At 39.7% G+C, this 20309-nt stretch overlaps 2 protein-coding genes across 2 annotated transcripts in view; one reads left to right on the top strand and one right to left on the bottom strand.

Annotated features, from left to right (window-relative positions):
• The window catches only part of LOC139712948 (phagosome assembly factor 1-like), a 74325-nt gene that overhangs the window by 37141 nt on the left and 16875 nt on the right, over positions 1-20309 (bottom strand). The gene's annotated exons all lie outside the window — the stretch shown is intronic.
• LOC139712946 (GDP-D-glycero-alpha-D-manno-heptose dehydrogenase-like) lies at positions 7737-14848 on the top strand. The gene is made up of 2 exons (XM_071624726.1): positions 7737-8116; positions 13728-14848. Exons 1-2 carry the CDS (start codon positions 7985-7987, stop codon positions 14730-14732), a joined length of 1137 nt encoding a protein of 378 aa, XP_071480827.1. The 5' UTR covers positions 7737-7984; the 3' UTR covers positions 14733-14848.

Raw genomic sequence — 20309 nt, 5'->3', positions numbered from 1 at the left:
TGCATTGTGCACATGGTGAAAAATGCACAAAGCCAAAATCAATCAGTCTAATGATTTGTCTCTAATCAGGAAGCTTAAGAAGGAGGCCCTGTAACAGAAAGAGAAGATTTCCGGGTTGTATATAGGAAGCCAATGTGGGAAGCCTTGTGATCAATGACAATGCCAGATTCCGGAAAAAGAGCGAGAGATTTCGTGAATCCCATTGATGCTAATAATATATACGACAGTTTAACAGAGAAGATTACCCCAGACGGTGAGGTATGGACCTACTCTAAATTGGACATTCATCGATTATCCATTGATTCATGCACATGTTTCTGTCTAAAGCGTCACAAAACATTTTAAGCACATGTTTTCCTGCTTTGATCTCATTATCACCGCCAACATCTAGCCCCGATAGAAACAAGACGTTGCAAGACGCAAGTGTGATGCAAATAAGCTTTCTTCTTCTTCTTCTTCTTCTTCTTCTTCTTTAGGGTAATGGGTTGGGAGTTGATGCACGCTGATAACGTCTGATGCGATGTCAAAATAATGATGAGCGCTTGTTCCTGTCATCCTTACGAATTGAACTTGAAAAAAAAAAGAGAAAATGGTAGTTACCAAAGCCCAAAACTAGATTTTCAAGGTATGTGGACCAATAAAAATCCGAACCTGAATTTCATAAATTGATTTTTTTTTTTCAGTTTATGTCAATAACATGGCAGTGATCCTTTCATTTTATTTTGATACGTTTTTGCATGCAAACCAATGGGAGTATTGCAATCACCTGAACCACGGAGCTGAAGCTCCATGCCTCAACCAAGGTGACCCCTGATTGTACCCGCTCTCCGATTCCCCAAAACTACCATTCAAATAATATATAAAAATAACAATTCAACTTACTATTGAACCTCTTTTACTCGTGTCTACTATAATTATCATAATCATCATTTGCATCATAGCACATAAACTCTCGTGCCTGCTCTGTGCTTATTTTATTTACTTTTGTTTTTGCTCATCTGGGTCGTGTTTTATGAAGAGTTACGATTAATTGTATTAGTTGATTTCTATCATAAGTCTATGGCAGCCTGTGTGTTGAGGAAATTTATAATCGATTATATCTTTTGATAAAAACGGTGCCCTGTGGTTGAGTTAAAGAAAGATGACTCAGATAGCTGGACGTGAATGTGTGTCTTGAACATAATTTATCGCATTTAATCTTTTTTTGTCTGTGGACCCAAGATTGCAAATCATCATTGCTTCTTCGAGGAGAGTGCTTACAGTTCGACCATGGGTCTCTGTGTCACCTGGTTATGTTTACTATCACTAAACGGTCGATATAAATTTGAGAACTGACTTGAACCAAATGTAATACTTGTCACGAATGAGCCACTACATGAAAACTCGTAAATTCTAGATTAAAATTAATACAAAATTGACCTAATTTAGCTCTGCGTGGTTTCGTCAATATTTCACGACGCTGCACTCGTTCTGATTACGTCTATCTTCCTGATGGATGAGAACCATGCAGTGATCTATTAGGGCAAAGTCATATGTGATTTATTCGCAAACACAGTAACAAGTCCTGTTCCACACACCTCAGCTTCAACTACCATGCTATGAAGGTAACTTTGGTATATTTTTGGACCATTTGACCACACCCAACGAATTCCTCTATACGTGGATGATACCTAATGTGGTTCAAGAAAGCAAACCGTGGGATTGTTCTCGTCCTTTTATCTACACAAGGATGCACTGCAGCTTTGACTATTCGGGTGATCGAGTCATCAGTTGAACGGTCACATACAATACCCCACTGGCCTCTTCTTTAGTTTAAGTCCTCTAGGAAGACACTTCGAAAGTCGTTACGTAAGGGGACAATGACAAGACCCCCTTGTTATCTTGAGGTTTCCACTCGGCTACAAAAGAACTCATCGATTTGTACCTCTCTGGTGGACATTGGACTGCGTCACACCTTTTGCTGCGACCATCCAATGTGCCTTGTAAACCCTCACTCGACGTGCATGAAAGGAGGTTCTCGCACGTCATCCCAGAAGAATTACATCGCAGTTGCACCACATCGCAAGTTTCGTTTTACATCGTTTTTCTGCACCTTCCCAAGTGAAACAGAGCTGAGTAAATGAAACCATGATGTTTTATTGTTTTATAAACATTGTATTAGTCGATGTATCCTTCACATCAAGTATAGGTCACTGCATTGAGACATAGACATTTGGGTGGAGAACTGTGAAAGTAACAATCCCGCTCTCGATGCAGACATCTTCATGGAGAAGATTTCGTTTCTCTCCACCCCCTTTTTTTTAACCCACTGGACAACACCCATCATCACGCAATATAAAAGCGAACAAAGATAGCTAGTATACGTCATATTCATTGAAATTATTAAATTGATGCTTTAAAGACAAACATCGGATTCACTTACCACGAATCATTATCGTCTCCGCCATGATGTGATCAAGATTTTCAAAACAGTGAATGACTAAAGAACAACTTCTAAGAATGCTATAAACTCCAGACATTGATGGTGGGTCCCTGTGACGCTGTGCCTATATAATAACATGCATGTATAAGGGCTCAGTTCAGTGCAAGATATTTCGCTTTTCATAACCACGATAACCAGATTGACTTGCTGACGTAAATATGGATTCAGCACCTTATAAAGAGCCTGTGTTGTCTTTGGGATCCGAAGATTGACATTCGGATTGGGCTTGTTGCATGCTGATTGGGCGTTGTCTCCATTTTTTCTTGCTATGAAGTGTTCAGTTAAGAAAACTTTTGCTCCACCTTAAGGCGGTCCTGTATCAAAGAAACTTTGAAAGTCAAATCGCTCATTATTTTGGTAATGAAAATCCCCTGCGGATGCAGCGACTCCGAGGCGATGGCACGCTATCGTTATGCATGGATGGTCTATCAATGACGTTGGAATTCCATGTGAAGCTTCTCACGCAAGAGAGCCGTAATTATCATTGTTTATTCCAAGCTCTGTCATAATGTTTTTTTTTTATTCCAAGAAAAATGGCTAAATTTAGCACCTTTGTCAATGTCAGTTATGGGAGCACATTTACAGACCGGTGACACGTAGTACCTTTTAGACCAGAGTCACCATGGGAACACCTTTTAAAGGACAGGTCCACCTTCATATCAATGTGGATTGAGCTGAACGCAGCATATTTTATTTGGACTATACAATTATCAGTGAAAGTTTGCATGGAGAAATTCGGACAATTCGTTTAAAAGTTACACATGTTTAAAGTATATGCGCAGGCACTACTGGATGAGAAGACAATTCTACACAGTGTGACGTCATGACGTCACATGCGTAGAACGACATTAGGAAGATATACTGAGAATTTCAAAAAAATTTATTTTGTTGAAAAGAGTGCACATTGGTCACTGACTTATGTTAAGGGTAATCCCCCTGCCTTCTGAAAGAAGCAAGTCAAACTTGATATTGTTTATCATGCGAGAAACGTGAAAATGATATGTTGAATATCGTTCTACACTCATGTGATGTTGTTGTTGTTGTTGTTTTGTGTTCAGTGGCGTTTTTTCATTCTCTTTAGAATATTTACATATTGTATATATATATATATATATATAATATACATATTGTGACATCACAAGCTGTATAGTCTTCTCATCCAGCAGTGACGTGAGCATTGCAGAAACGTCAAATAATATAACTATAGAAACGAATTGTCCGAATTGGGGCGGATCCAGGAATTCCGTAAAGAGGGGAAGCCTCTACAAAATTAATGGGGCGCACGCCCCTATATTTTTCTTTTTATTTATTTTGTTTTAACAGAAATTAATGGGGCGCCGAGTGCGCCTCGATTGCCTGGATGGATCCGCCACTGGATTGTGTTCTATTAATATTGCTGCATTCAACCACATTGTGTATGGAGGTGCGCTTGTCCTTTAAAGGTGCAAGTTAGCACGTAGTTGCATTCATAAATATGCTTCAAGTTAAAGGGGAAGTTAAAAGTAAAAAAAGGGTATTTTCTAGAGAAGTTTGCGGTCCGTCTGCCCAAACTAAGCGAAGCGGAATACATGTACCAGGTGAAACTTAGCGTGTGAAAAATGTGCAGTTTCGCGTCTATGTGTGACCAAGGAAATTTTATACCCTCGTTGGTTTGAAAAGACGATCATAAAGTATAATACGCAAATAAGATATGAATGAATGAATGAATGAATGAATGAATGAATGAAGTATAGTAAATGAATAAATAAATAAATAAATTAATTAATTAATTAATCAATTAATTGATTAATACATGAATAAATAAATAAATAAATAATGATAAAGGTGGGTGACCGGGCTAAACGTACAGGTTATAGTAGAAATATATCTCGATCACATTATGGCACCTGTGAGTTATACAAGTAGCCTTTCTCTTGGCAAATACTTGCCCTTATAAAAGCTTTTAAGTAATCTGATTTGTATATCCAGCCTTCTGAACTATAATCCAAATATTTTCGTTTAAAAAAATCGACGAACAATCCCTGCATTGTTGCAGTCTCGTGCTATGGCTTGCAATGAGGTACTGTAGTTATTCTTCTTCCATTTCCGCTAATTCAATGGATCCCAAATACATTGTATTATACATTACATGACATTGTGTGCTTACGACGTCAACTCACATACAGAACATAGGCGCTGGTCTCATTGAGGCAATGACGAAGGTCTAATGAAAAAAAAAAAACTAATCAAGGGTGACGGAACGGGGCACGGGTGCACTCGTTTCTCATTACACACACACACACACACACACACACACACACAAAATCCGACTTGCTAAAGGAACACCCTCTTTGAGTTACCTGGTTTCACGTACACTTGTTGGTTCTTGAAAGGGATTTTCTTTTTTGGACTTTTTTTCTTCGACCCTGGCGGGGTACGGCATATTGAAAAAAACACCAAAAGTCGATAAATCCGTCCAAGTTTACTGAGGGGAACATTCCACTCCAAAGCCAATGGGTGTATCATGTATTGTATTTAATACGACAAAGTTATATTCCACTCTAGTGGGCCGTATACAGTACTTAGCACGAGTTTACCCCATGAAACATCTAGGCGCGTGTATAACAAGGGCGGATCCAGGAATTCCGTAATGAGGGGGCGCCTTTACAAAATTAAAGGGGGGGGGGGGGCTAAGGGGGCTCACGCACCCCACCCCAATTTTGTTCTTTTTTATTTCTTTTGTATTCACAAAAAATGAGGGGGGGGGGGGGGCGATTCGACCCCGCCTGGATCCGCCACTGCATAATTACATGTTCTACGATTAGGACTAGTCTCGGACCCCATGCACGTAAGCTCACGTACAAACTCAAGTGTACGCATGCATTCCAAACACAACAGTAATTAATTCGAACTGCATTGTTAATGCTTTTGAGAGCACTGTCCAGAACGAGATTATATATAAAAGTGCTACGTTTTACGTCTTGGTCTCAAGCAGTTTTCTCCCCTCCCTGTCATGTGTAGGTTCCATGGATTTTGAGTTTAATTATTATTATCTAAGACGATATGTTTGAATGAGACTGGCTCATAATTGGAAGGATCGAGAGCAGCCGAGGATATATCCGTACATTGCGTAAATTTGCCCCTGTCTACCTTCAAAATACTCTTTATCTTCACCAACCACCACGTAATCTCCGTTCATCAAACTCGCTAAAATTACAGGTACCTCGAATCAAGCATAATAATTGGGGGGATCGGGCTTTTTCATATATGGGCCCAAAACTATGGAATGGCCTACCAAAATCTCTTAGAGAAGCATCTTCCATTGATAGTTTCAAAAAGAATCTCAAGACATATATTTTTAATTTGAATTGAAAATATTGTATACCTGTATGTATAGTATGTGTACGTATATAGGACTATTGTTTGTTGGTTTATTGTCTTATTATTTTCTGTGATACTGTTGTAACGTGACACAATATGTACTCTGTTCTATAGCGCCTTGAGTATCTTTTTTTAGGTAGAAATGTGCGCTTTATAAGAGTCTCACTATTATTATTATTATTATTATTATTACAATCCTGATCGTCGGAAAAGTACAGTACTAATATAGTAAGTAAAGTATACGTAAGTTGGTCACGTAAAACGGCGGTCGCTGGGTATGATCAGGGTAGACAGAAGGATCCGTCTGTCCGGAGGAGTCTTTTATTTTGATTACTGCCACTACCTCCGCCAAGGGAGGAGGTTATTGTTTTCGTTACCGATGGTTTGTTTGTTTGTTTGTTCGTGTCCAAAGTATAACTCAAAAAGTAGTGAACAGATTTGTATGAAACTTACAGGAAAGGTTGAGAATGGCACAAGTAATAGATGATTGAATTTTATCAGTGATCCAATAATTTTTTATACTAGTGTTTTGGGAGGTAGGGTCAACGAACTTGGGAGTTCAAGCTGCGCATTTTTAAGGTTTTCATACGCGCACTATTTCAAAGTGCGTGCTCCACTTTCTGCTAAATGTTAATGCCATTTTTTCCTCTTTATGGTAATAGGTATTTACAATGTTTTGCTGTATGCTATTGAAATTGCTTACATCTGCGTTATTGTTGCCCTGCTTTCTTTTAACTGTTTTGTTTGTCTTGCTTCTCTCTCTCCCTCTCTCTCTCACTCTCTTTTTCTCATCTGGATCCTCTGCCATTCTATGAATTCTGTATATTTTGTAAAAAACATGCAATTATCGGTATAGCTGATATATAATAATGTATTAATTGATTTTTATCTGTTTTACGATGTTTGTTCAAATTTTCTTTCATACCCAGACTTTGGGTGACAAAGAAGATAAAAGAAAAATGTCATTGTTATTGTCAAACCATTGTCATTGCGAGAGATAGGCGCGCCGCGCATTTGAGGGTTTATGACGTAACAAAGGCTTCAATACTGGAAAAAAAGGCGATTTTTCAGTGGGTGGAAATCACTGATCTCTACTGCAAATCAAAGAATATATAGCTGCAAATGGAAGAGCAAGATGATAAACGGTGGAAAGTATAACTGCTTGGCGGAGGTCTGCGCTGTCGAAGTGCTTTTCTAGTTTATTTATTTATTTATTTATTTTAACGCCATCCCTCTCCTCCGTAGACAGAAAGATTCGTCTGTCCGGAGGAGTCTTTTATTTTATTATTTTTATTATTATCATTATTTTCATCATTTTTTATTCATTCGTTTATTCATTTGACGTTACCGCTGGCCTGTACAGGAAGGGATACGTGAAGCCAGGGGGGCGTTTCATCAACGAGTTTGTAGGAGGTTTTTTACCGACAAATTTGCTATCAGCCAATCAGTCGCAAGGATTTCAGTAGCTTTTAACAGTTGTCAGTGTTAATCACCGACAAAAAGTTTCATGAAACGGTCCCCGGATCTCCGCGGAACATATCCCCGACGATGACCAATCTTTCGGTCATAATGATCAGCGAGTACTAGGTGGCTTCCCTGGTTTGATGCAAACTTTCCCTAGGGGACACCAATCCCACCAACCCCATCCCCATGCACAATACTGTCCTGAGCATTTCACGTAACATAATACATGTATTATACACGTGATTTAGCAAAGCAGCGGGCGCCCGGGCAGAATGAATGAATGCTCTTTTTCTCCGATGCGTGCACTACACATGTGGGTGAGTACGGGCTGCGTGAAAAGCAAAACAGACAGCGCGACCTTTGCCTTACGAAATGCATGCCGCTAGTATGCTCAGAAGCACTTTTATAAAATCACGCAGACCAAGTAGTACTCAGCGAAAAGCCACCTAGATCTGGAGACTATAGTATCTATTTGGTGATGTTCTTGTAACGAGGCAGACTACCAGTATCTGGAAAAACACAAAAAAGCAATCTCAACGAATTTCATCTCAAGACTCCCGACTACGACCAAGTACAGGTCGTAGACGTTACATCAGCCCACATCGCGTCTAGACTTGCAAGCGCCTGCAGTTCAGCGGGCCCTTTCACTGCGTGAGGAGTGGTTGGAGGTGTTTGCCGATGATGAAACGAGCTCGGGGACCCGGACGTTGTCTGACGAATGGCGATGGCCATGCCGTGAATGGCGTGGATGTACATGTACAACGCCTCATCACTGGCAAGCAATTTCGAAGAGATGAGCTGCCTGTACAGGTATAGCACTTAGCAGTTTAGCAGTGAATATTGAAGAACGAGGTGTAGAAAAAGGCTAGAACTATTGTTTGGATTTCCAATGATAAACCGGTAAACACTAGATCATAAATCTTGATATTTCGGGCCGGGCGCAAGCTCGAGTCCAGTTTTACAATGAAAATACTGACAGTGAGTTCGTGCTATTTAGAGACCTACAATCAAGATTTGCATTAACAATAGAGTTTAATACTTCATACTGTTTTTTTGTAATTCAATTGGCAATTCATCAGATTTACATTTACTTCAGTAGGCCCTAAAATTTTTTTTTTAACATAGATTTACAGTGATAAATTTTGTGAACTGACGACCGTGACGATCATAACCAGATGACCGTGCACAAGAATAAACTTTTTATAAATCATGCACTTTTAGTTTTAATACGACCCTGTTTTAGATTTTTTTTATTGCATTGCAGCCAAATGTTTTTCTAGGGATCAAGAATAGAGTCAATAATTTGGGGAACACTCTAAAAGGAGGTGCATCAACCAGTGTACCAATCCAGTGACCCGTGGCCGTGTGTGTGATCTGAGGCCAGGTTTAACAGGGGGTATCCCCCTGCCACTGCCACTGCCACTGGCTTCCCACACGAGGAGGCTATTGCAATTTTAGAATGGAAATCCAACGATGTGGCGCACACTTTTTGATGGAATGTTTGAAAAATTCTTTTAAATATTGATATTCAAGGACAATGTGAATGGCTAAATTATATCTTTTTCTGCATCAGATTTTATATTGTAAAGCACATAGGGAACATGTTCTATGTGCCATAGAAGTTTGATTATTGTTATTATTATTATTATTATTCTCATTATTATAATGACTAATGTTACTATTATTACATGTGTCAGCATCTGCATGATTAAATACATGTAAGTCTATGAATGTGTCATATGAGGGGGTATATCAGTGACGGATCCAGAGGGGGCACATCGGCGCACACTCCCTCTTTATTTTTTTTGTTAAAACAAAAGAAATGAGAAAAAAGGGGGGCAAGTGTGCCCCCTTTACTTTTGTAAAGGCACCACCCCTTTACGATGTATATGATATCCCCTCCAACTTGGGAGTTTTTGCATTTTAGAACTGAAATTTAGTGAACTGGTACACATTTGTACTTTTTCAAAAATTTTATATGAAAAATGAAAAGATCAGTATGTAAGGACTAAGTTTCTGGCATAAGTCCTTGAGAGTCAACAGGAATAAATGTTCATTCCAATTGATTTTTCAAGCTATTGATTAGAGTGAAGCATACTTGAGCCTGTTAATAAATTCAATATCCTCTAAAGATGATTTGCCAATGTCACCTGGCGGTACTCTCATGACTCTATCATTAAATGTCAACAGCACGTTTTTAGTTTGCTGACACACCAAAGTACCTTGAGACATTTCATCATGCACAAAGTCAAGGGTGGTGCTTCTATCATGGAAGAGCTCCTGATTCCAACAGGGATATATCCAATTTCAGTCGTTGAATGCTGAATTATTGTCCCTCACTGATGAGGAACCAGAGGCTGGGTTTCTGGAGAAAAAAGAAAAAAGAAAAAAACCTAGAGAGGGAGTCAATCCAGGCCACTGACAGTCCGCGATTGTGAAAGGGCTTTGAGTTCTGTTAGTTTCCTTTAATATTATTCTAAGTTTCTCACATTTTAGTACTCCCCCTCCCCTTCAATAAAGAAACTGCCATTTTAATGTGTTGTGTTTTCTTCTGAAAAAAAAAAATCCAGAAAACGAATATCAGGGCTGGTGGACCAAGTCTAGTTTTCAAAGAAAAAGACTTCAGGAAGAAATATTTGTCCTTTTCATTGAACTTTGAGTGTTTTGACAATGTATAAGCTTGTGTATACATATACCAAATACTGAAGTTCCAGTAACAAGTGATGGAGGTGGAGAGTTTTTGCCATTCACTTTCCCACCCACAAACAGCTTGTGATTGCAAACTAAAGCCTTTTGGCTTTTGTTCCCTTCTTTGTTGTTTGCTTGGCGCTTGGTTCCCCCCCCCCCCCCCCTTCCGTGTCAGAAAAGAATTGAGACTACATATTTGCTATGCAAGAGGAAATGTAGTCCTTTCTAATGCCAGAAAACCAGTAGCTTTCTGCTCTGTTTGAGTCCAGGATTAGTGTAATCTCTTACGTCTCCTCACTGATTCAGAACTTTTTTTTACATAACAGACAAGGCTGCTCTAAATGAAGCTGTCTGGATTTTTACTGTTTATGGAATGGAAAACATCAGAGGGCAGCAGCCTTATGAACATTGATGGAAAGAAGAGAGATGCATGTGAGCTGCACACAAACACACACACACACACACACACACACACACACACACACACACACACAAGAGTTAACTTTCTTAACCTTCTTCGAACTTGATTGTGAAAAAGTGTGAAGAAACTCATTGCGCGACATGGATGGCAGAAGACCAGCGACAGAACATCGACCAATTAGTTTTTGTTTGTTTGTTTGTTTTCACCATAGAAATGTGAGAGATTTCTGTGTTTCGGAGTGGAGTTTCGTTTGCCCCATGTGCATATGGGGGGGGGGGGTGGAAGATGACTTCATTTGGCATTTTTGTCAGTGTATGCATTATTCATTTGGGAATCTGATTTATGGTACTGTTTGAGAAGTGAGAGTGATATTGTTGACTTCTGGTGGAATGATGCTCAAAAATCTTATTGCCTTGTTAAGAGGCTATGCACTTCTGTAAGTTGATCTTACATAAGTTGAAGAATGAAGATGATAAAAATGGAAATTGTCCCTAGATACCCATGCATTTCGATGAAATGTTTCTAATGTCTGTAACAAATGATTATGTGTGTGTGCTATCACTGATAATGGTTTTTGTCGAGCCCACCGGAGGTGTGAGGAGACTAAGGGATCGCCTGCGGCGTCTCTCCGTAACGCTACAAAAACTTGAATAACTCTCTAACGGATTTCAATTTCAATCAAACTTGGAAGGAAGAGTGGTTACATGTATGCAAAGTCACACATTTTACCAAACATGAAGGGCACCTCAAGGTCAATGGTTACAGGCAGAGGTCAATGAACTTTAGGGCCCAATGTTAAGTTTTTAAGGCGCGTTTCGTTTATGGCTCGTAACTTTTGATGTATCTGTCTGTCTAGGTGGTAGATGTCCCTTGGGAAGTTGAAAGTTACCGCAAAGGCGCAAAGGTCACAGACAGGGGTCAACAAACATTTAGGGCCTAATGCTAAGTTTTTATGGCGCGTTTTGATTGTGGCTCATAACTTTTTATGCGGGGCTGGGCCGAGCCGCGGCCGAGCCCTGCAATTTTATCCGTTTACACTGCTGGGCTCAGCCGCGCTTTTAATTCAAACCTTTCAATATTTTGTCGTAGTGGGGCTCTGCTTGTAAACAAACGCAATTTGGTAATAGTCTGATTTTCAGACCCTTTGCCAACTGGATTCCGTGGCGACAAAGTCGCCGTTCGGGCAAAGGCCTTTGCAGGACAAAACCACCTTTAACTATACTAGTTTTCGACGTTGAGGGGGTTAATATCGTGAATAGCGAAATAGTACGGGCAGAGGGTCTGGAAGCCAGACTAAAATTGGCCGCGCATTTGGCCCAGTTTGCATTTACACTAAGAAGAGGTCGAGACCACCTCCAGAGCATGGCCAAATGCGCGGCCAATTTTGGCCCCGCATTTGGCCTTTTGCGCGTTTACACTGAAATGAAGGCGGGTCTTGCCGCAGCCGAGCCTCTCTCTGTAAACGGGGTCAAAGAGAGAGTGTCTGAGTCTAGGTTTTTGTAAACCCAGAACAAGTGAGAAATTCCTGAAACTGTTTGAAGAACATCACAATGACATACAATGTGGTCACATCAGAAAGTCGATTTTTTTTCCATGCACAACACCAGGTTAGATGATAAACTTGCTTTCATATGGGTTTCATTTTAATATTTTATTAGCTCACCTGAGCCAAAGGCTCAAGTGAGCTATTGCGATCGCCCTTCGTCCGGCGTCCGTCGTGCGTCGTGCGTCGTGCGTAAACTTTTTACATTTTCATCTTCTTCTTGAAATCCCCAAGACCGATTTTCATCAAACTTGGCAGGTAGCGTCCCTAGGGGGTTAGGAACTCAATTTGTTAAAATGGGCACCATGCCCCACCCAAGGGGTCCCCAGGGGGGCCCAAACCCCCCAAAATTAAGGAATCTGTAAAAATCTTCTTCTCTAGAACCAGAAGTGATAGAGCTAAGTTAATACTATGAGTTAGTACATTGATGACTATAGTTTTAAGTTTGTTCATGGCAGAATCAGGGATGCCCCCCTTGGGACCCAGGGGAGGGGGGTGGGGAGGGGTTCTAATGGGGCCTAAATTGTACATTTTCATCTTCTTCTTGAGAACCCCATGACCCATTTTCACCAAACTTGGCAGGTAGCATCCCTAGGGGGTTAGGAACTCAATTTATTAAAATGGGCTGCCCCACCCACCCAGGGGAGGGGGGTCTAATCTTGAGAGACCCCATGACCCATTTTCACCAAACTTGGCAGGTAGCATCCCTAGGGGGTTAGGAACTCAATTTATTAAAATGGGCACCATGCCCCACCCAGGGGGCCCCCAGGGGGCCTAAACGCCCCCAATTTAAGGAATCTGTAAAAATCTTCTTCTCTAGAACCAGAAGTGATAGAGCTAAGTTAATACTATGAGTTTGTACATTGACGACTGTAGTTTCAAGTTTGTTCATGGCAGAATCAGGGGTGCCCCCCTTGGGACCCAGGGGAGGGGGGGGGGGGTGAGGTTGGGTCCTAATGGGGCCTAAATTGTACATTTTTATCTTCTTCTTGAGAACCCCACGACCCATTTTCACCAAACTTGGCAGGTAGCATCCCCAGGGGGTTAGAATCTCAAGTTGTTAAAATGGGCACCATTCCCCACCCAGGGGGCCCCCAGGGGGGGGGGGGGCCAAACCCCCATAATGAAAGAATCTTTAAAAATCTTCTCTAGAATCAGAAGTAATAGAGCTAAGATAATACTATGAGTGAGTACGTAGTTTCAAGTTTGTTCATAGGAGATCCAGGGGTGAACCTCATGGGGGCGGGGGGGGGGGGGGGGGTTTGGTTGGGAAGGTCCAAATGGGGGCCTGAATTGTACATTTTCATCTTCTTCCTGAAAACCTCACGATGTATTTTCGTCAAACTTGGCAGGTAGCATCCCTAGGGGGTCAGGATCTCAATTTATAAAGATGGGCACCATGCCCCACCCAGAGGGCCCCAGGGGGCCCCAATCCCCCCAAATTAAGGAATCTTAAAAAATCTGGGCCCTTATTGTACATTTTCATCTTCTACTTGAGAATGCCTGGTCAAATTTTGGTAGAGCTGTGAATAATTTTAGATTAGTGACTGCGTGAAAGGTGAACTTGCGATACTCAGGTGAGCGCTAGACCCGCGGGTCTCTTGTTTCACTTGAAATTCTTTATTCTCTTTTTGCTGCTTTATGTCTCCTCTAACTCACCCTAAAGCAACCTTTATTGGTAATAATAGAAAATAAAATACCTGACAATCAATTGCTTATCACCTCATTTTAATCTCATCGTGCAACAATCTTTTGTTTGACATATGCAGGAAGACAGTATGGACCTGAACGGATCAAGTACCAATGGCACTACCCAGAACAACAATAATGTTGGTGAGATTTTTAAGGTGCTCGTGACGGGTGGTGCAGGCTACCTCGGGACAACTATTGTACCGATGCTGCTGCAGAGAGGCCACCAAGTAAAGATCTTCGACAGGCTGAGCTGGGGGGTGTTACCCATGCTATCATTTGTGGGCTCTCCAAACCTCTCCATCATCAAGGGTGATGTGTGTGATGCTGATCAACTTGCTGGGGAGATGCAGGACTGCGATGTCATCATCCACCTGGCAGCCATAGTTGGCTATCCCGCATGTGAGAGAGACCCGGACGAGGCTAAGCAGGTCAACGAGGAGGGCACGGCGAATATCGTGAAGAATCTCCGTCCCGACCAGAGACTCATCTATGCCTCCACTGGTTCATGCTACGGCGCTGTCGAGGGAACGTGCACCGAAGAAACCCCAATCAGCCCCCTGACGCTATACGGGAGCACCAAAGCCAAAGGGGAGGAACTGGTCCGGTCAGTTGGAGGGGTCGGTCTCCGTCTGGCAACAGTGTTCGGCATGTCACCGAGGGTCCGACTTGACCTCCTTGTCAACGACCTGACCCACAAAGCAGTCACCTTGAAGCACTTTGACCTCTACCAGGGAGGCTTCCGCAGGACTTTCCTCCATGTGAAAGATGCCGCCCGGGCTTTTCTTCTGGCTGTCGACAACTACAAAACCATGAGTGGCAAGGCGTACAACGTTGGCCATGAGTCCATGAACATGACAAAGCGTGAGGTGGCTGACACCATACAGGAGCTGGTTCCAGAGTGCAAGATCACCACGTCCAGCAGCGGCGAAGACAAGGATAAGAGAGACTATGAAGTTTCCTATGCAAAACTGCGAAAACTTGGCTTTAAGCCAACGCTTACAGTCAAGGAGGGTGTGCAAGAGTTGCTCAAGGTGGTTCCATACATGACGGAGAATGAAATTCGTGTTGCTCGCAATGTTTAATGCATATCAGTGATTTGTAGTATTCCTGCAAGAATTACACTTCCAATAATAGAATACAGAGAGAATTCCATGGACATGTCTAATAGTGTAATTCCCATTTAGAAATTGTAAAAAAAAAAAAAAAAATTGCTATTGGAGTGTTAAACACCAAATACATTTTCATGAGAGAGATATGCTTAGTATGTATGTTTTGCTTTTTCCTCTGTGTAAGAATGTGTGATATTGAATTCACAAGGTGCACAGTAATTTTTATGCTTAGACATTAACAGGTAGCTTTCATGTGACCCCGGCCACTTCACCATCTTTTATGTGTGAAGAATACAATCCCATATTTCCAAGCTCTCATGTTGTTGTTGTGGGGGGTTCCTAATTTTTTTCCTTTGTAATGATCTTTGTTTTGGTGAACTTGTGTGCTACACTGTAGCTGAGAGCGAAATACAATGTATAGTGTCCTTGTTTGAAAGTCCATGATAATTCTGTGAAGGTAATTTTCGTTAAGTGCCTGTAGTGTTTGCAGTCACCAAAGATACCTGTGATTCCATGTTATCACAATATCAAGTACTTGTGAAGACATATTTGGTGATGTGCTTTGAAAGTTTTGCGAGTTGATTTCTATCCTGTGCAGTGTGAACATGAAGCTAAGAGGGACATACTCTCTTTTCCAAAGTCATACATGTGATGCAACAATTCACACACAGTGATATCTTCAAGGAAGATGCACTTTATAGAAAATAAAAAAGAGGGACTGCAAAACTGAGGCTCTTGAAGGTGATTAAAACTTATGTTTGTAGGTGTCCAGCACAAATCTTTTTCACTTGTTTCTGAATAACCATGTCTGGCACAAAGAAAGATTTTTTTCCCCCCACCTATCTAAATGGGAATTTGGGCAAGGGCCCTGTAGATTTAAAAGGCAAATACCCTTTCATTTTCCACGGTTGCCAGTAAGTTTGCACTACCTCAGGCAAAGATTGCTGTCAATACGAGGTAAGTGAGTGTGCAGTCAATTGAATTCTAAATGAATTTGATATTAGACCTAGTATAGGAAACATGCATTGTATGAAATCACAAGTGAAACTTTGGTTGTATTGTTACATTTGGCAATTTATTGATCGGTTTGGGTGGGGGTTATGCATGTGAGCAAAATATGTAAACTTGGTAAGCCATCAACTATGTCAAGCGTGTGATAAAGAGTCAAAAGGTTGGCATTCCTTGTGAAAGTCACATGGTTAACTAGGTTTTGTACACATGCACAATTGAAAATCTTGTTGATATTCCTCAGCTTAAAACAAAGTAAAAGAAAGTCCTCTCTGTTAAAATGAAAAAAATATTTCAGACCATTTAAGGGGCAAGATGACTTGCAAAACTTGTCATGTGGAAGAACTTGATTGATATGTATGAAAGGTCAGAATGCAGTCATTTTGCATGCTTGGGTAACACTATTGATCGAGACAGCACTATTCATCTCGAGTGTTAGAGTTGGTATGTCAATTTTTCAGGTTTTTCAGGTTTCCAACTTTTTTTGTGTGAGATAACAAAAAACCTCTCATGAAATATGAAAAAGCATGTAATTGTAAGGCGGACTCAAAGTTTATATGATGAAAATTGATTTTGAAATCGCTGAAATATCCGAACAAAAGGTGAGACCCCCCTTTTTTTAAGGATCCCTTTGTTTTACTTTGTTGTTTTTTGATATCTCGGCCTTTTCAGAACAGAGTTTCATCAAATAAACTTTGAATTCCTCTTAGAACTTTAAGCTCTGTATCATTTCGTAAGTGCTTTCTTAGTATCTCACAAAAAGTTGAGAGTTCAATCCTCGCCTCAACCACTATTATACCATCAATCACTTTAATGCACTCACATATCAACCCATCAGGAGAACTTTTAATATGCAGACATCATGATGGAATGCTATTTCATGACAGTTGTGTATTTTACTCATTCAGTCTGCAGTATCTCACATAAAAAACTGTTTATTGAAGCATTTTGAATGCAACCACTATTGTCCCTTCAGAAGCAAACAGCAGATAAAATGACATGTACAGTATTTGTTGAGAGATCTCTTCGTCTCATACATATACTACAGTGGGTAAATGGTTATAAAAACTATTGAGCTTTGTATGGTCCTTTCAACATGAATGTTAGCTACTTGTAGATTAATGAATGCAAGGAAGAAATGAGTGAATGGTGCACTACCTGAATTGTTTCTCATATTATACAATGAAAAATGACAGATGAACTTAGTAAGGCAGCAGTACTTGTTTTAAATTTGTCAAGTACTTCTTATTGCTGTGCATTGCTGTCATGTACATGTAGACTTATTGGAGAGATGGGTGGTATTTATTCATGTATTTGTTTGTTCCATGCTTCCATGTGAAATATATAAAACACATTTATTTGGCTGGAAATAGTGTGTGCATTTTAAATACAGTGCACTCCCATTATAATGAAGTCCTCAGGACTAGCAATTTTCTTGTGTTATAAACAAACAGTTAAGTATATAAAGATGTGGTATATGGTAATTTGGGGGCCCAAATTTTTTCTTCATTGTAGTGAGAATTTTGTTAAATCCATGTTCATTGTAATTGGAGTGCACTGTACCATGTCGTGGTCATTCAAGGTTTCTGTGTATTTGTGTATTTGTGTATTTGGTATTTAGTTCTATTTCTTTTTTTAATTATGCCAATTAGTTTCTATTTTTGTACTCTCGCACATTGTATACAGTTAGCACAATATGTAATGAGAAATATGGTGGTAAGTATGTGTACCTTGTTACTTATATTTTAGCAATTTCAAACTGCATTATTCATCCCTAAAACCTTGACTGCAGACTTTTGCAATGACAATGTTTATATTTTGTGTACTGGCATGATGTGATGAACAGAATTTCTTAATTAGTTAGTTATTATTATGTTATTCTTTATTAATTTTTTTTTCCAGCTAGAATCAACCAGAGCACTATCAAATAATCTGTGAGGACCTGAGGCTTTTTCCCCATATGGAAATGTCATGTGATATTGTAAATGAAATGCTTGAAGTTAGGATATTTTTTTGTTTAATTATATAATCAAATGAAATCAAGTACATGTATGGAATCACCTTTTCCCCACTGAATTTGGCAAAGTCTGAACTTAACTGCGTTTCCTACAAATTTTGACTCTGAAATGTTAGGTGGAACAGGTTAAATCTATTGATTCCAAGAGAAATTTACCAAAACTATATCATCCCTTCAATTGTGTTCTTGGCGATAGAATACAGTTGAGGAGTTTTTGTACTGTAGCATGATTTAAAATTGACAAAAGGAATAAAATGAACAAACAATACAGCACCAAGCCACAGAAATGTGGATTCTGACACTTCATGAGTTTATAGCCCCTGAAACACTCTTGAGATACATGTATATCTCATTCTTTTTCTTTCTTTTTTTTCGATTGTAGCTAATTCTAGGTTAGGATGTGTGTTGTTAAGACCTCGCTTGATATGTGAATTCAATCATGTGTATATCAACCGTACAAGAGAAAAATGAGGCTGAGTATAATAAATGTTTTTAATGAAAAGCTATTTGGTTGAACATTCGTGTGGTTTGTCAAAAATTGCATTCTTTTAACCTATGTGTTGGGGAGGGCTTATTTGGCAACCCTTGAGATTTCGGCCGTGGATCGCGCCAATGTGTTCACTATTTTTTATGCCTCCGCCATAAAGTGCCGCCAGAGGCATTATGTTTTCGGCTTGTCCATCTGTCTGTCCTCCCGTCTGTAATCAATTTTGTGGACAGCTTACCTAAAAAACCATTTGAGATTTCCTAATGGAACTTGGCATGTATATGTATGAGTGCGTAAACTTGTGCCTATAGATCAACTTTTTAGTGTACATGCTCAAGGTCATAAGGTCAAAGTCATGTACTATTTCCCCATATCCATGCAGTGCCTGAAGTTTTTTTTTTTTTTCTTGAAACTTGATGTATACATGTACTACCAAATAAAGATTCCACAGAGAGAGTTTTGGGTCATAAGGTCAAGTGAAACTTAAAATTTCACCTTTTACTCCATATCTAGGAAATGGTTCAAGGTAACTTCATGGAACTTTGTTCATATGCATGTACAGTGTACTGATTGGCAGTGATTATGTAGGGAATGTGGGTGTCAACTCCTCAAAATTTCACTATTCCGTCATATTTATGCAATACCTTCAGGATTTTTCTTGAAACTTGATATATACGTGTACATGTATTACCGACTATAGAGATTCTCAGGATTTTTTTTTTTTTTTAAGGGCAAAGGTCAAGTGAAAGTGATAAATTTGACTTTTTCCTCCATACCTGGAAAGTGACTCAAGGTATCATCATGAAACTTTTGAATGTTCTACCATGCAGTGATTCTCTTGGGAATTTTAGGGTCATAGGGTGAAAGGTCCAGGGTCAAAGGCTAGATTGAAATACTAACATTTCACTATTTGATACTGTACTTAATTTATACTTTTTCCCCATACCTTGAAAAGTACTCAATGCATAGACTTATAAAAGGGCCAAAAGTCAAGTAAAAATTCTCAAATCCGAAAATACCTGCTCTCTTATGCAATATAGCCATTCATTCAATTAAACCTAGTTCAAGGAAAGTGAACATTCAACACATTTGTGACAAACCTGTCATTTCAATATTTTGCCGGTTATGTAAAAATGTCATCACACACTGTGGATACATTGTACTATACAACTTTTATAGGAGGACCATGCATTATGGCGGAGGCATACCAGTCGCCATTGTGACATTTCTAGTTTTCTCAGAATGCTTGTTTGTATCATTTCTTATTTCTTATTTTCGGTTCTCCTGTCAATCAACATTGCGTTGTGTACTTATTATGTCCATATACTACTGGTATTATAAGTATTATCTATACGTTACCCTGTCATGGCAGAATATGGTAATCCAATGTACATTCATTGTTCCCAGTGTTCGGATACAAAGAGTGTCTGGATGTAGCGAGGTAAATGAGCCAGACTCGACGAGTTCGTAATAACGGAATTTCCATGTGTACAAGAAAATCTGATTTCTGTGTTTTCTAATAAGGTAATAATTTGAAAAGAAATTTCTATGTAAGAATTTGACTCATGTCGCTGGAGAGGATGGGGGTAGGGGCTAAATACATGTAATTTCAAAACTCTTTAAAAAAAAAAACTTGCAGGGTGTGTTCATAATGAGGTAAGGTGTAGATATTTGATTTGGGGTCGTGAGGTTAAAGATCAAATGTCATATGGTCATAAAGGAATAGCTCATGAATGAATAGCATTTTCACCAAACTTGCAGCGTGTGTTCATAATGAGCAACAAAAATTATTTAGGGTCATGAGGTCAAAGGTCATAAACGTCATGAAAGACATGAAAACTAAGCTTAAACTCTCAATAACTCAAGAACGGATGATCGAATTTTCACCAAACTTGCAGGACGTGTTTTATCAAAGACCAGTAAGAAAGAAACAATTACATGTAGGGTCATGAGGTCAAAGATCAATCATAAAGAACATAAAGAAGCTATTTAAAATTAGGCTGATCGACAGCGCGGCGGTCGTATCATTGGTGCGTAC

This window comes from Diadema antillarum, unplaced genomic scaffold, assembly GCF_040938485.1.
Source record: "Diadema antillarum isolate AM-2024a unplaced genomic scaffold, OU_Dant_1.0 seq00001879_RagTag, whole genome shotgun sequence".
Taxonomy (NCBI): Eukaryota; Metazoa; Echinodermata; class Echinoidea; order Diadematoida; family Diadematidae; genus Diadema; species Diadema antillarum.
This window is presented reverse-complemented; position numbering and strand designations above follow the sequence as displayed.

What these genes read in the sequence shown, in the direction of transcription:
- LOC139712946 (XM_071624726.1), top strand. Translation starts at nt 7,985, where the DNA reads ATGATGAAACGAGCTCGGGGACCCGGACGTTGTCTGACGAATGGCGAT. An exon ending in GAGATGAGCTGCCTGTACAG is followed by an intron (nt 8,117 to 13,727) that starts GTATAGCACTTA and finishes TGACATATGCAG; the next exon opens with GAAGACAGTATGGACCTGAA.